The following is a 16,976-nucleotide window of genomic DNA, read 5'->3' on the forward strand; positions in this document are numbered from 1 at the left end:
AATTCTAGCAGTACTAGAGTACATGCTTTTTAGAGTCCCTAGTGCATGCAACAATATCTAGTGCTTTTGTAATTGATAAAGTAAGCTTTTGGTATTATAGTTTGATTTAACTAGTTAAATACATTACATGTCATTTGTTGAAAAATCATTCACCATATTCGTCTAAATAATTAAATTTAATAATAGGTTTGAACCAGTCAATCTCAGCTCAGTTAAAGTAGGCCACCAGCAACCTTGCAAAATTTTTTTCACCTCCATCTTGGTGAAAGTGAGGCTAAGATTAGAACTATTCCAACCTTTTTTAACCACAGAAATTAATTATCTACAATGGAAAAGCATGAGGTTGTTCCTGATGTTCTAGATAAGGTTCCTGCTCAAATTCTTGATGTCAAATATGGTGAACTTGTGGTTGACCTTGGTACAGTTCTTACCCCAACACAAGTAAGTTTGCAATTATACAGGTAATCCTGCTTCCTGATATATGCTCTACATTGAATGCATTTTATGGTAACAATGAAGCACCAAAAAAATAAGTCACACTTTGAAAAAGTCATCAAAATGATTAATTACCACAAAATTTAAGGTGTGCCTTCGTAATAAGTGTCCAACATTTTCTTTGACTGTTCATAATCAAGTCTAAATATATCTTCTTCTTTTTTTTTGTGGGGGGGGGGGGGGAGGGGGAATATTTACTTTGCACACTGGTTATTACGCAAAATCCACACACTTTTTTGGCATACTGCAATTATGTAAATTATTTACATTTAATTTATGATTTAATGCAAATGACCACTGCAGTAAAAATAAAAGTTATAATAGAAACAACATTTTAAATTACGTACTATTACTTTTAATAATCAGGTGCAAAATCCACCAACTCACCTCAACTGGATAGCTGAAGATGGCGCACTTTATACGATTATTATGACTGACCCTGATGCTCCAAGTCGTAAAGATCCAACATTCAGAGAGTGGCACCATTGGATGGTAGTGAATGTACCTGGGAATGATGTAACTAAAGGGGAGACCTGGTCTGAATATATTGGAGCTGGACCCCCACAGGGCACAGGTATACAGTATTATAATATTTGGTCAAGAGATTTTTACTTTGCATTTGATTTTATTTTTTGTCTCAGAGCAACACAATTTTCTGTCTGTCTGACATTTAAAGATATATAATTGTTCCCATGAAAAAATATATTTGTTTTAATGTATTTGTTGAATATGCCATTTTGACAATATGTCACATACGGTTAGACACTGTAATTTAAAGGAAAAAATAGTCAAATTGGCTGGAAGTCAATGAGTTTTTGGTCGTATTTATTTTGTCTTTTTATAAGTGAAAACATGTGATTAAAGATTAAAAATGAAGTGATTAATTTATTAAATGGCCTATTCAAAGTCTTTTTTTATTTGTTTTATCAATCTTCATTTTTCATATTTTTGGGGGACAATACACCTTTTATAAAATGGGAATGATATTACAACTGGTGAAAGTATAAATATATTTTATTGAGAGTAAGACATTTAAAATTTTCTTTTTTTTTTATCCTGGCAGGCTTACACAGATATGTGCTTATTGTTTACAAACAACAAGGAAAGCTAGTTCCAACCGAAGCAAAGCGTAGAAAAAATCCAGATACCCGAGCAAGCTGGAACGTACGTAATTTTGCCAAATCCAACGCACTCGGAGAACCCGTAGCTGCTAATTTCTTTCAAGCGGAATTTGATGATTACGTTTCGAAACTTTATAAAGAGTTTCAAAATAACTAAAGTTGCAGCAGTTTCTGACTTTCAGTTTCTTTGACTTTCTTTGAAATAAAATGGTTTTTTTTATGCAAATATAAATAAATATAAAATGCCTTTAAAATGTACACTTTAAAGATGTATTCCCCGGAAAAAAATGTCACACAATACAAAATGTATTTACCTGAAAAACTGTAATTTAAAGCCGTAAAAATAGTCAAAATGGCTGCCAGCCAATGGAATTTTTACTGATACTGATATTATTTTATTGTCCATAGTAATAGAAAAAAAGGGAAATACATTTGTAACTGGCATGAAATATTTAAAAAAATAGATATACTATACAAATTCAGAAGAATGACATTTAACCATTTATTAAAACTACAAAATAACCTATTCAAAGTCTTTTTTTTTTCATGTTTTTGGGAGACGATAATCTTTAACTAGCAACAGTATAAAAACCACAACATTCATCCAACAAAGGTAATATGATGATAGTTGTAATTAAAATAAACACATGTCGTGTTTTATTTATGGATAGACCTCATTGTTGGTCTTTGTTGCCCACTTTCAAGAAAATGAAGCATGTAAACCATTATTTACATTGAGGTAAAAAAATAAGTCACACATGCCTCATAGGTAGGTGGTAACCACAAACATGCCATGTGAACACACCTCTAGTGCCTAAGGCATTAGGCCTACCAAGTAATACAGTAGGACTTTTAATAATACAGCACTCTCTGGCATTCTTTAGTGATTAGTAGGCCTACTCTGATGTATTTCACTTTATATTTTATTTCATTATTTCATAGTCCATTATAATAAGTTTTATCACAGTGATGAATGATTAAATATGTCTGTGGTTTGATATGATATATAGAAAACAACAAACAAATGAGACTAGCCATTATGATTCAATATTTCAAACTATATTTCTTTTAAATTTTATAAAATAAAATAAAAATAATGAATCAAATGACTTGCCCAATATTTTCGGGTTTATATTGTTATATATATATATAAAATTTATATTATTTGTCTGATAAAACATATTTTAAATGGGAATGAATATAGAAACGACAACAAAAATGATGATAAAACTAAAATCTGAAGAATAAAACTCCCTTTTTACCATACAAAAGTAATATAATAAATAATTGAGAAATGTATCTAGTCTTACTTCATTGATAAAACAAAAAAAGTAATTTATTCACGCCACAATAATGGTTAGAGATGCATTTACACAGAAATCAATAAAAATGTGTATAATGCTGCACTCACTTGGCCGAGAGCCAATTGTAGTAAGCCGCGTCTAGTTCACGCCCTCGAACTTCCCAAATAAGGAAATTTGTCAATGAGCGTAGATTATCCGCTCGGTGTGTTTGGACAAAAAGCCGTTCATTAGCATACGGTACGCCGCGACGTTGAGTGCGTACCTTCGCCTTGTTGGAATTGTGTGTGGTCTGTTTGTTTACATAACCGAAAACCGTTCGCCCTCTTGAACTCGCATACTATGAATTCTTCATCAGCAAGATCGCTTTTTACTACGTCGTCGTTGAACGATAATCGCGATTGTTGTTTCCAACAGAATTTTGTGCCGAAAATGATGAAAAATCGTTTCGGAAAATCGAGACATAGAAGTAAGTACACATGTAAGAAAGTAATGGTATCGTTTTTTGTGAGTATTACGTGCGATATCTCGACATTTTATCGAAACATGTTCAATGTTTTGGTTTAGAAATGATCACGTGTATTCCGGTTGGTCGATTTTGTGGTGGCGTGATCCTCCCGCCGCCGCGCGTAAACGTTTTTTGTCAGATAATTCGCTCCAAAATGATAGATTTAATCTTTATTTTGGTTGTTAACATATGTATAAATTCATAAAAATATAATATTATTTAAAATCGAATTGAGCTGGGTTCATTCATTAAAACATCTATGTATGGCGTTTGACTCAGGCGACCGTCATATCGTACGATATAGTAAAGTGTGTTTATCAGTCGGAGAGCCGCGTTGGGAAATATGACCGTTATCGCTGAATTTTCGACTTCGCATGACGTCATAAATTTTAGAAGCCCTCTCTCGGCACAGAAGCATCAACGTTTCGCGCGAAAACATTAGCATAAAGTATACGTCATTTAATAGCTGTTTAATAAACATTAGTAGGCGAAAAATTAACCATATATGGTAAGATCAGTTCCTTATATGTTTAAGATGTCGCAGGTCACCTAATTTTCTGAATAATTTGTTGGATTTGTTGTCAGCGACAATTTCTTTCCAAAGTTCGTCAGTCGGAAAGCCGCGTTGGTAACGCATCACTGATTTCATTCATTGTGAGGGCGCGCTTCGTGGAAAATGTTGGAATTTTTGCTATTTTAGTACACTTAGAAAATGGTATAATTTTGATATTAAATGAAATCAATAAACGTATTTCAATAGTTGAACTACAAGCGTAAATAATGATAACAACTGTGATCTAAATTCCACAGATTTTTTGTTTCAAGAAATATCATTATTTTATGTATAAACTTTTTTACTTTAATTTTTTTTTAAATGATGGTAAAAAATCATTAAATTTCATATTTTCTAGATAAGGTTTCAAAGCGAATTTAAAATCCTTTCAAGATAAACTATTAAGCTATCTATTAAAATAAAAATCTAATTTTAAGCTTTCTTGGGATGCAACTCCCACTAATCAAACCAAACCTACTACATTTCTGTTCTGTTTCGATCGAAAAATCGCCATTTTGAAACTTTGTTTACGTTTTAAGAAGCTGGTACGAATCGTCCCGGACCGAATCGTGTCTGTGTTCAATACGGTTTTCATGCAGGCGTATTACGTCATAGGCCTAAGATTTCAATTTGCTCCCCGATTATTGTTCTATTTGGTTTCTGAGCTAGGAAAGGCTAACTACTATAATTACTTACTTGATTTCTAGCCTAGCTAGGCCTAAAAATAGTATTTTCTAGGCCTAGCTAGGCTGAGTAATTCTGATATAATACTAATATTAGTTAGGTAGGCCTACCCTAGAGTGAGTGTTAATAATACAGTAGTAGCTGGGTATTCTATAGTCTAGGCTGGTGGTAGGTCTATCCCAGCTCTGCTCATATACCAAGCAAGAAGAAGCCTGAAGGAGAAACTAGGCCCAGAACAAATAAAAAACTGTTAAAAAAACAATAAATGGAAAAATAAAAATAAATAACCCATTTTCAATTTATATATGGGGAATGTTTTATAAAATCGGGCATGTTTGTTTCAGAGACTCAAACGTGTATTTTTATATGGTCATGTTTTTAAAAAAGATAATTATGGGCCCAGCTGAAACCAAGATATAAAAATATAAGTCCATCATTTACTTGTATATAAATATTACTTTATTAGATACAACTTGCATTTCACACAAGCAACCAATTTTTTTTTTACGTATACAGAATGTGAAAAAGCAGTTTTTAATACAAATATCTTTCAAACAATACTGATATAAATAGTAAATACTACTACTGTATATATTATTTAAATAGCACCTTGTTCATCAAACATAACAAACTAGCTAGGCCTATATCATATTAACTTACGTGAGTCTTGCGGTTGTACTGATTTTATGATTGTTTTATATGTTTATATTGTATGTATCTGTGTGACTCTGGTTAATAAAGTAAATCAATCAATCAATTGCAACTTAATTTATATCTTATCATTGACTGATCTGAAACGCTTCTAAAACTTGAATGCGCATGAATGTGTATGTTATACAGTATTATTATTAGCGAATAAAATGAAAAACTATCAGCTGCAGCAATGATATTGAAATCGAGAAAACCATTACAGCTTCCACCGTCCAACCTCATATTGAAGAACGAGACAGAAAATCGTCGAGTCTTGATACCAACAAAAAACCTAAAATGAAAATGAATAGCTGAAATGTAATGAATGAAACTATTTAAATAATTGATAATATGATATGAACAAAACATTGCATCGTTATACAGTATAATTATTCAACAACCTGAAAACATTTTCAGATATAGGCCTACCATGAAAAAGCAGCAAATACAAAATTTCCTTATGTCTGTTTATTGTAATAATTATTAATATTATAAATAAATTGTACCCCTCAGTTGTCAATAATTTTACTATAAATAAATATTTAACTATATAGAATAGGTAGGCCTATACCTGTATCAGGCTGCGATTTGCTTAATTATCTTTTTAAAACTTCCCAATGCATCTTCAATATAGAGTAGGATTGTAACGATACTTTAATAATACTAAATTGTAACTAAAGTATTTAAATTATTAACAGAACATGTTACTAGGCCTAGGCCGATATAATACGACAACATCCACCAGGTCGTGCATATACTCACCTACAACAACCACAATCAACACACCATGCACCACACACGACGGAACTAGTGCCGCGAGACGTAACAATATATGACATGAGGACCTTTTTTAAAATGTTCGCTATAGGAAGCTTAAATAGGGTTTCAAGCCAATTTTAACGTAAAACAGACTATTGATACTTACTCTATCCATATACGTCGGTTTTTTGGTAATTCACTGTATGGGATGCAAATCCCACTAATGGAAAATTTGTAAACAAACACCTGTTAGAAAACTTCAGTTTTGACGGACGCACACGAACTTTGGAAAGAAATTGTCGCTGACAACAAATCCAACAAATTATTCAGAAAATTAGGTGACCTGCGACATCTTAAGCATATAAGGAACTGATCTTACCATATATGGTTAATTTTTCGCCTACTAATGTTTATTAAACAGCTATTAAATGACGTATACTTTATGCTAATGTTTTCGCGCGAAACGTTGATGCTTCTGTGCCGAGAGAGGGCTTCTAAAATTTATGACGTCATGCGAAGTCGAAAATTCAGCGATAACGGTCATATTTCCCAACGCGGCTCTCCGACTGTCGTGTGCGTCCGTCAAAACTGAAGTTTTCTAACAGGTGTTTGTTTACAAATTTTCCATTAGTGGGATTTGCATCCCATACAGTGAATTACCAAAAAACCGACGTATATGGATAGAGTAAGTATCAATAGTCTGTTTTACGTTAAAATTGGCTTGAAACCCTATTTAAGCTTCCTATAGCGAACATTTTAAAAAAGGTCCTCATGTCATATATTGTTACGTCTCGCGGCACTAGTTCCGTCGTGTGTGGTGCATGGTGTGTTGATTGTGGTTGTTGTAGGTGAGTATATGCACGACCTGGTGGATCGTTGTCGTATTATATCGGCCTAGGCCTAGTAACATGTTCTGTTAATAATTTAAATACTTTAGTTACAATTTAGTATTATTAAAGTATCGTTACAATCCTACTCTATATTGAAGATCCATTGGGAAGTTTTAAAAAGATAATTAAGCAAATCGCAGCCTGATACAGGTATAGGCCTACCTATTCTATAGTTAAAAATTTATTTATTTTATAGTAAAATTATGGACAACTGAGGGGTACAATTTATTTATAATATTAATAATTATTACAATAAACAGACATAAGGAAATTTTGTATTTGCTGCTTTTTCATGGTAGGCCTATATCTGAAAATGTTTTCAGGTTGTTGAATAATTATACTGTATAACGATGCAATGTTTTGTTCATATCATAGTGACAATTATTTAAATAGTTTCATTCATTACATTTCAGCTATTCATTTTCATTTTAGGTTTTTTGTTGGTATCAAGACTCGACGATTTTCTGTCTCGTTCTTCAATATGAGGTTGGACGGTGGAAGCTGTAATGGTTTTCTCGATTTCAATATCATTGCTGCAGCTGATAGTTTTTCATTTTATTCGCTAATAATAATATAACATATACATTCATACGCATTCAAGTTTTAGAAGCGTTTCAGATCAGTCAATGATAAGATATAAATTAAGTTGCAATTGATTGATTGATTTACTTTATTAACCAGAGTCACACAGATACATACAATATAAACATATAAAACAATCATAAAATCAGTACAACCGTAAGATGCACGTAAGTTAATATGATATAGGCCTAGCTAGTTTGTTATGTTTGATGAACAAGGTGCTATTTAAATAAAAGCAAGTTTTTATATACAGTAGTAGTATTTACTATTTATATCAGTATTGTTTGAAAGATATTTGTATTAAAAACTGCTTTTTCACATTCTGTATACGTAAAAAAAAAATTGGTTGCTTGTGTGAAATGCAAGTTGTATCTAATAAAGTAATATTTATATACAAGTGTGACATTTACTGCCAGATACTGAAATACTGAGTACCAACCAATCACTGTAACAATACTCAAGTAAATGATGGACTTATATTTTTATATCTTGGTTTCAGCTGGGCCCATAATTATCTTTTTTAAAAACATGACCATATAAAAATACACGTTTGAGTCTCTGAAACAAACATGCCCGATTTTATAAAACATTCCCCATATATAAATTGAAAATGGGTTATTTTTTTTTTTTTCCATTTATTGTTTTTTTAACAGTTTTTTATTTGTTCTGGGCCTAGTTTCTCCTTCAGGCTTCTTCTTGCTTGGTATATGAGCAGAGCTGGGATAGACCTACCACCAGCCTAGACTATAGAATACCCAGCTACTATTATTAACACTCACTAGGGTAGGCCTACCTATCTAATATTAGTATTATATCAGAATTACTCAGCCTAGCTAGGCCTAGAAAATACTATTTTTAGGCCTAGCTAGGCTAGAAATCAAGTAAGTAATTATAGTAGGTAGCCTTTCCTAGCTCAGAAACCAAATAGAACAATAATCGGGGAGCAAATTGAAATCTTAGGCCTATGACGTAATACACCTGCATGAAAACCGTATTGAACACAGACACGATTCGGTCCGGGACGATTCGTACCAGCTTCGTAAAACGTAAACAAAGTTTCAAAATGGCGATTTTTCGATCGAAACAGAACAGAAATGTAGTAGGTTTGGTTTGATTAGTGGGAGTTGCATCCCAAGAAAGCTTAAAATTAGATTTTTATTTTAATAGATAGCTTAATAGTTTATCTTGAAAGGATTTTAAATTCGCTTTGAAACCTTATCTAGAAAATATGAAATTTAATGATTTTTTACCATCATTTAAAAAAAAATTAAAGTAAAAAAGTTTATACATAAAATAATGATATTTCTTGAAACAAAAAATCTGTGGAATTTAGATCACAGTTTTTATCATTATTTACGCTTGTAGTTCAACTATTGAAATACGTTTATTGATTTCATTTAATATCAAAATTATACCATTTTCTAAGTGTACTAAAATAGCAAAAATTCCAACATTTTCCACGAAGCGCGCCCTCACAATGAATGAAATCAGTGATGCGTTACCAACGCGGCTTTCCGACTGTTATTGAGGAAGGATCTAAATCTCCCTACTCCAATCCAGGAGATCTTCTACGCATGTGTAGATATTTACTACGTCATCATATATGTATCGTATTTTACTTGCGGTCCGGCCATGCAGTATTTACTCGCACGTCGCTTATTTTATACCGTATTACAGTACTTAAATATATGTATATCGCTTTCCCAGACATCCCACAGCTATATAGGTTAATATACATGGAATTAAAGTGTAGGCCTACCAAACATTTTTGAAAAAGATATTATTAGATATCATAATCGGGTTATGTTTATGCTGTAGGAAAAAGGAGAATCAACGTAAACGAATACTAATCTATGCCTACTATGATTCCGGAATCCACTGTACATAGCCGTATACCTGCCCTGACGTATGACAAATAAGACATTTATTATTTGTCATCCTTCAGGGCAGGTATACGGCTATGTACAGTGGAATCATACAATACCTGCCCTGACGGATGACAAATAATAAATGTCTTATTTGTCATACGTCAGGGCAGGTATACGACTATGTACAGTGGAATCATACAATACCTGCCCTGAAGGATGACAAATAAGACATTTATTATTTGTCATCCTTCAGGGCAGGTATACGGCTATGTACAGTGGAATCATACAATACCTGCTCTGAAGGATGACAAATAATAAATTTCTTATTTGTCATACGTCAGGGCAGGTATACGGCTATGTACAGTGGAACCATACAATACCTGCTCTGAAGGATGACAAATAATAAATTTCTTATTTGTCATACGTCAGGGCAGGTATACGGCTATGTACAGTGGAACCATACAATACCTGCCCTGACGGATGACAAATAATAAATGTCTTATTTGTCATACGTCAGGGCAGGTATACGGCTATGCACAGTGGAATCATACAATACCTGCTCTGAAGGATGACAAATAATAAATTTCTTATTTGTCATACGTCAGGGCAGGTATACGGCTATGCACAGTGGAACCATACAATACCTGTCCTGAAGGATGACAAATAATAAATGTCTTATTTGTCATACGTCAGGGCAGGTATACGGCTATGCACAGTGGAATCATACAATACCTGCCCTGACGGATGACAAATAATAAATGTCTTATTTGTCATACGTCAGGGCAGGTATACGGCTATGTACAGTGGATCCATACAATACCTGCCCTGACGGATGACAAATAATAAATGTCTTATTTGTCATACGTCAGGGCAGGTATACGGCTATGTACAGTGGAATCATACAATACCTGCCCTGAAGGATGACAAATAATAAATTTCTTATTTGTCATACGTCAGGGCAGGTATACGGCTATGTACAGTGGAACCATACAATACCTGCCCTGAAGGATGACAAATAATAAATGTCTTATTTGTCATACGTCAGGGCAGGTATACGGCTATGTACAGTGGAACCATACAATACCTGCCCTGACGGATGACAAATAATAAATGTCTTATTTGTCATACGTCAGGGCAGGTATACGGCTATGCACAGTGGAATCATACAATACCTGCTCTGAAGGATGACAAATAATAAATTTCTTATTTGTCATACGTCAGGGCAGGTATACGGCTATGCACAGTGGAACCATACAATACCTGTCCTGAAGGATGACAAATAATAAATGTCTTATTTGTCATACGTCAGGGCAGGTATACGGCTATGTACAGTGGAATCATACAATACCTGCCCTGAAGGATGACAAATAATAAATTTCTTATTTGTCATACGTCAGGGCAGGTATACGGCTATGTACAGTGGAACCATACAATACCTGCCCTGAAGGATGACAAATAATAAATGTCTTATTTGTCATACGTCAGGGCAGGTATACGGCTATGTACAGTGGAATCATACAATACCTGCCCTGAAGGATGACAAATAATAAATGTCATGTAATTTCATAATTTCATGTGTATTAGCCTATATAGCTGAGGAGGATGGTCTGGGAAAGCGATATATATTTAAGTAATACGGTATAAAATAGCGATGTGCGAGTAAATACTACATGGCCGGACCGCAAGTAAAATACGATATATATATGATGACGTAGTAAATATCTACACATGCGTAGAAGAACTCCTGGATTGGAGTAGGGAGATTTAGATCCTTCCGTTTATTGATGGGCGTCGTGTTTATAAATAGACATTACACTGAGATGACAATTCACACTGTACATAGAATTAGTTGCACAGTTAGTATTTTAATAAACATATTTAATTGTTTTTATTCTGATAATAATACATATCAAATGTTAATTGAATAATAATTATCAATATTTTTTATATTAATATTACATTTTAATTATGACAATGAATGTATTTTTTAGTAATAATTAATATTGAATATATATTATAATAATACAATAATAGGCCCCTATCTATAGTATTTATTATTAAGTAAGTAGTAGTTATATAATTAAATACAATTAAATAATATACATATTTAATCGTTTTTATTCTGCTATTAAATACATATAAATGAAAATTGTTAATAGAATACTGTAATAATTATCAATATTTTAAAGATTTATTATATAATAATAATATATTACATTTTATGTCAATTAATGTATTTTTAGTAATAGTAGTACTCAGTACATTAGTTTAATTTATAATATTTATTAAAATTATCAAATAATATTTAGTAATATTAATAGGCCTTCATTGCAATTCATATTTTTCCCATTTCTGTTAAAAGTACCTATACAATAATTAAGACCAATTTGGGTATTACTATTAATTAACCATTTTAGCTAAAATTTAAAAACTGAAACATTGTTTATTTAAGAATGAATGCTAAAAAACAAATGCAATTTAAATTTTTGAAAAATGCCATCAACGCAAGTTATATGACTTGTTAGATTTAACTATTATTCATCCAGGGTACTCGATTCTCAGCACAAAAAAATGAATACAAAAAAGTACAATAGCCAAGTCCCAAATAAAAGGTTTTCTTGCAAAATTGTGCTGTACTAGTACTATAATACAATTATCTAATTGTCCCCTGAATAACCTCTCTCTGACTCAGACAGTATGGTGTGACTGTAGTCTGATGATAATACGTCATGTATGAGAAATTTTGAATATTAACAACAGATGCGTATTTGTAAATTTTTATTCATGTATATGAGGATATGATATTATTTTATTATTAAGTAAATCAACTGATTATTGTATTTCATTGTTGTTTAAAATCATTCAAAGAAAATGAAATATAAATCAGTTCTGAAAATTACTATTTTTCAAAAATGACAAAAATGCATAATTTTCTCACTTGAATTGAATTTATTATTAAGTAAATCACCCGATTACTGTACATTTCATTGTTGTTGAAAATCATTCATAGAAAATGAAAATATTTATTTAATCAGTTCTAGAAATTATTATTTTAAAAAAATAAGGGTCAAAAATGAAAAAAAAAATGCATAATTTTCTCACTTGAAATATAAGTCAGTCAACTGATTAGTACTGTATTTCATTGTTGTTTAAAATCATTCAAAGAAAATGAAATATAAATCGGTTCTGGAAATTATTATTTAAAAACATAAGGGTCAAAAATGCATAATTTTCCCGCTTTAATAAATCAAATGAATGCACTGGCTCTTGGTGTAAATATTAATAATTATGTTTTAATTTGATTTAATTGTTACATCTCTTACTTACTTACTGCACATACAGTGCATAAAAGTGTTTATTTAAAATTAAATTCAACAATTATGATTTTATTTTATTATATTTTCTATTAGCCTATAAATACCTTAGAAATCAAAAATCATATTAAAGTAACGAGAAGAAAAATTACTGAACAGAACAACAATACAATAATTTTGCAAACAAATATGATTCACAGTACAGCCAATCAGAATACAGCTTTCAACCTTTTGAGACACACCTACTACATACCCCCTGTTTGTCTATTTTTAAGCCACACATGATCTAGGGTGGATTAGCCTTCTGATAAATACTACCATTACAACAATTGAAGACTACTGTATTTTGAAACCATATATTTTAAGTTTAAATGGCATCAAAAAAATTTAATTTACGGTATGAATGAAAATTCATCCACAGTAGTTTTGCCTAAAAAAAAGTTAATGAAATTGAGGCATTTTTTGTTCACCTGATTCTCGAAATTATACACACGACGTGTGTGAATGTCTCGCCAGCTCCTCGTCGAGCATGGCATGCTGCAGCAGCCAGAAGAGATGTGACAAGGAGAACCACCTACGGTAAACTGCTGAAAAAAAATCTACAGCGCTTGTTCGTTATTTTTTTTTTTTATGTTTTTAAAATATTAAAGGGCATTAATGTGAATAAATCAAGGCATCCTCGTGATATACCTCTCCGATTAATTAAGGAATTTGCCTTAGAGCTTGCCCAACCTCTCGCTAAAATATTGAATTGTTGCCTCAAGGATAATAATTTCCCATCTATCTGGAAGAATGCCATCATTACTCCTGTACCCAAAAAGCCAAAGGCTTCTACACCTGATGAACATAGGCCTATATCCATCACGCCTGTTTTTGGTAGAATTTTTGAGAGCTTCCTTTCTGATTGGATAGCTACTGATTTCAGACCTCTTATGGATTCCCAACAGTTTGGAAATGCGAAGGGTTCATCACCGACTCATTACCTTGTACAACTCTGTAATAGGCTTCTGTCAGGATTAGATAGCTCAGGAATGTATGGTACTATTTGTGCCATAGACTTTAGTAAAGCATTTGACCGGGTCAACCATTCAATTCTGATTGACAAATTAATTGGTCTTAATATCATGCCCTCTCTCATTCCAACGGTGTGTAGCTTCCTCTCGCAAAGAAATCAGTGTGTGCGGTTGGGCGGTTCAGTCTCAGCGCCAGAACCAATTTCGTGCGGAGTGCCTCAGGGTACTAAATTAGGCCCAATCCTATTTACTATCATGGTTAATGATTTGCTCAACAATGTACCTGATAGATGGAAGTTTGTTGATGACCTGACGATTGGTGAGGTGATTTCAGTACAGAGACCTGAAGATAGTTCGATTCAAAGTAACCTTGATGCTCTTTCCAGTTGGTGTGTGGAGAATGATGCAACACCAAATCCTGTAAAGTTTCAAGTGATGCGTGTTCATTTTTTGCGTAATGTTCCCCAATTTGAGCCGTTACAAATGGATGGTGTTATACTCGAAGAATCCCAGAGTGTGAAACTTCTTGGAGTGCATCTGCAAAGTGACCTCAAGTGGGACATGCAGATTAAAGAAGTCGTTTCCAGGGCATCACGTCGTCTATATATGCTATACATTCTGAAGCGTTTTGGAGCCCCAAAGGATGACCTGGTTTTCACTTTTACAACATACATTCGTCCTTTACTTGAGTATGCCAGTTCTCTTTGGCATAGCTCGATCACCAATAAACAGAGTGATCAACTTGAATTCATCCAAAAGCGTGTTGTAAAACTTATTATTGGATATCAAAACTATGTTAGTTACGCAAAATCACTTGAAACCCTCAAGTTAAAGACATTGCAGCATAGACGTCAGGTTCTTCTTTATAACTTTGGAAAGGGGCTGCTAAAGTCGGATCGTTTTAAGGAATGGATCCCTGAAAAAGAAAAGCCGACAAGGTGTTTGCGTAAAGTTAATAAGTTCGATGTGCCACGATGTCGGACTAAAAGACTTGCTGCCTCAACAATTCCAAGTGTTATTGGACTCTTAAATAATGAATAGATTTGGACAATTAACCTTTAAAGACATTTCGGAGAGGGGGCATTCCACAGTATTTTTTTGTTACGGACGGGACATTTTTGAGAATATAACTAGACATATCTTAGAAATAAAAAAGAATACAAGATTCAAAGTAGAATAAATGTATACATATATGGCCAATGTTTATTGTGAAAGTCAAAAAAAGAAAAAAGACTGTACAAAAAAAATTTTATTATGAAAATTGTATGCGTCGCGGATGGGACGGCAAATGGACATGACTTTTGAGAAGGTTTACGTATTGTAATATTTCTCCTCATTTAAAAGAGATTTTAAAATTTGTTTTGTATTATTATGTTGCCAGATAGTTGTTTTAGATAACTGAATGTTTATTATAAAAATTGAACTGCAAATTTATTAATAAATATGATTTATATGTCGTTACGGACGGGACATTTCTAACGTCGCGGACAGGACAACTTTGTCCACGTTTAAAAATTGTATAATTTTGCTATTAAAAAAATTTAAAAATAAGTTTTTTACATCAATGTAATCTTTTATTTACAAATCAAAATATAATTCAACCTTTGAAACACTGTTTAAAAGTTTATGTCAAGTGAAAATATTAAAATTCATAAATATGAAATATTAATTATAAAATTAATTATTCGAAGAGTTATAACGAGAAAAAATATTATAAAATGTTATCAAAATATTTATTTACACTAATATAAAAGTTATGCTTGGCATATTAAACAAGACTTCAAGATATTAACACATTTAAGGCGAATCTTTAAAAATTGGCGTTGGCGCTTGACGTCTGAATTTGTTAGTGGATCCAAGTTGCATCTGAAATTTTCTTCTATCCTTGCTTGGATTTAATAACTGTAGGCCTACTTCTATTAAAATTCAATCTTAATTATTTAGTATCTGATTTATAAAAGGTTCTTGGTTGCAAATTCACCAAACAATGAAATCGACAAAGCGATGACCGCACCCAATACTCCCATTCATACTGGTCATGTTTTTTTGGATTTCGGTATTGTTCTTTTGTGGATTGTTATTTTAAATACAGACCACAATGTTTTGTGATTAATAAACAGTTAACACCTTTGTACAGTACTTCTCAGCCTACAGTACAAAAACACTTTTTAATTCTTACAATATTGTCATCACATTCATAAAAAAAATGTCCCATCCGTAACATTCAATAAATTTTGATAGTAATGTTTTTTTAATAAAAAAATACCAAGTTTTAAAAAACTTGTTTAAATCTATTGCAATTTAATATCCTTAAGAGTTGAAAATTAAGATTTAAAATTAGGAATTAAATAACAATTTTAAAGCCAATTACTTCAATAAACACAAGTGAGGAAAAAACCCCAATCGAAATGTCTCAGAAGTAAACAAAATGAATTTTGAAATGCAAGTATGAAATTAATAAACAATTTTAATAAAATAATTTATTATGAATAATTGGAGCTTACTTTGAAAAAAAAGTAACTGCAGTATATTTATGGGCAAAAATATTAACAAGATGCATGGTTTTATTATGAAATAAAAAGGATTTAAATGATATGTCCCGTCCTTAACAAAAATGTCTGTCCCGTGCCTACGAAAAATATCATCAATATATTTTTGAATATGATATTTTCACCAAAAGTTTCAAAATATTTGTTTATAATGTATTGCATATAGTTTTAAAAGGAGAAAACAAAATATTAAATTGTGGTATCAATACTTTTAACTGAAATGTAAAAAACACCATAAAACTACTATTAAAATGTCGCGGATGGGACAATTATGAATTTTGAAATGTATATATGAAATTTAATAAACAAAATATGTGTTATAAAATGCTTGAATATGTACAATAGGGACATAGAGTAACTATATCTGGCAAAAAAATGTTCAAAATATGCATGGTTTGTGAAATAATTAAGATTTAAATGATACGTCCCGTCCGTAACAAAAATGTCCCGTCCGTAACAATATATTTTTGAAATATGATATTTTCATCAAAATCTAAAATTTTCCAAAAATTTGTTCATAATATAATGAGATATAGTCCTCAGGAGGAGAAAATGAAATATCAAGATTTTTGCATCATTACTTTTAAAATAAATGTAAAAAAACCGCCTAAAACGTCGCGGACGGGACATTTATGAATTTGAAATGGAT

At 32.0% G+C, this 16,976-nt stretch overlaps 2 protein-coding genes across 4 annotated transcripts in view; both read left to right on the plus strand.

Moving 5' to 3' along the window:
* The first annotated feature begins 21 nt into the window (after nt 1–21).
* Nucleotides 22–2,142, plus strand: LOC144847561 (protein D3-like). The gene is made up of 4 exons (XM_078703983.1): nt 22–80; nt 312–441; nt 862–1,069; nt 1,559–2,142. The coding sequence occupies exons 2-4, from the start codon at nt 328–330 to the stop codon at nt 1,771–1,773; spliced, it is 537 nt and encodes a 178-aa protein (XP_078560109.1). The 5' UTR covers nt 22–80; nt 312–327; the 3' UTR covers nt 1,774–2,142.
* A 917-nt stretch (nt 2,143–3,059) lies between these two features.
* Nucleotides 3,060–16,976, plus strand: part of LOC144848518 (low density lipoprotein receptor adapter protein 1-like) — a 30,377-nt gene continuing 16,460 nt past the window's right edge. The window contains exon 1 of one of the 3 annotated variants that reach the window (XM_078705303.1): nt 3,060–3,387. In XM_078705303.1, the coding sequence (XP_078561429.1) occupies nt 3,260–3,387 (128 nt within the window). In that variant the 5' untranslated portion in view covers nt 3,060–3,259. The remainder of the gene's footprint in view (nt 3,388–16,976) is intronic. The other 2 variants (XM_078705305.1, XM_078705304.1) reach the window with 2 other exon arrangements.

Source organism: Antedon bifida, chromosome 7 (genome assembly GCF_963402885.1).
Source record: "Antedon bifida chromosome 7, ecAntBifi1.1, whole genome shotgun sequence".
In the NCBI taxonomy this organism is placed as follows: Eukaryota; Metazoa; Echinodermata; class Crinoidea; order Comatulida; family Antedonidae; genus Antedon; species Antedon bifida.

Excerpts from the sequence above, each read along its gene's own strand:
- LOC144847561 (XM_078703983.1), top strand. The coding sequence starts at position 328 with ATGGAAAAGCATGAGGTTGTTCCTGATGTTCTAGATAAGGTTCCTGCT. Across the intron at positions 442-861 it reads CAGTTCTTACCCCAACACAA|GTGCAAAATCCACCAACTCA; the intron begins GTAAGTTTGCAA and ends TTTAATAATCAG. Across the intron at positions 1,070-1,558 it reads TGGACCCCCACAGGGCACAG|GCTTACACAGATATGTGCTT; the intron begins GTATACAGTATT and ends TTATCCTGGCAG.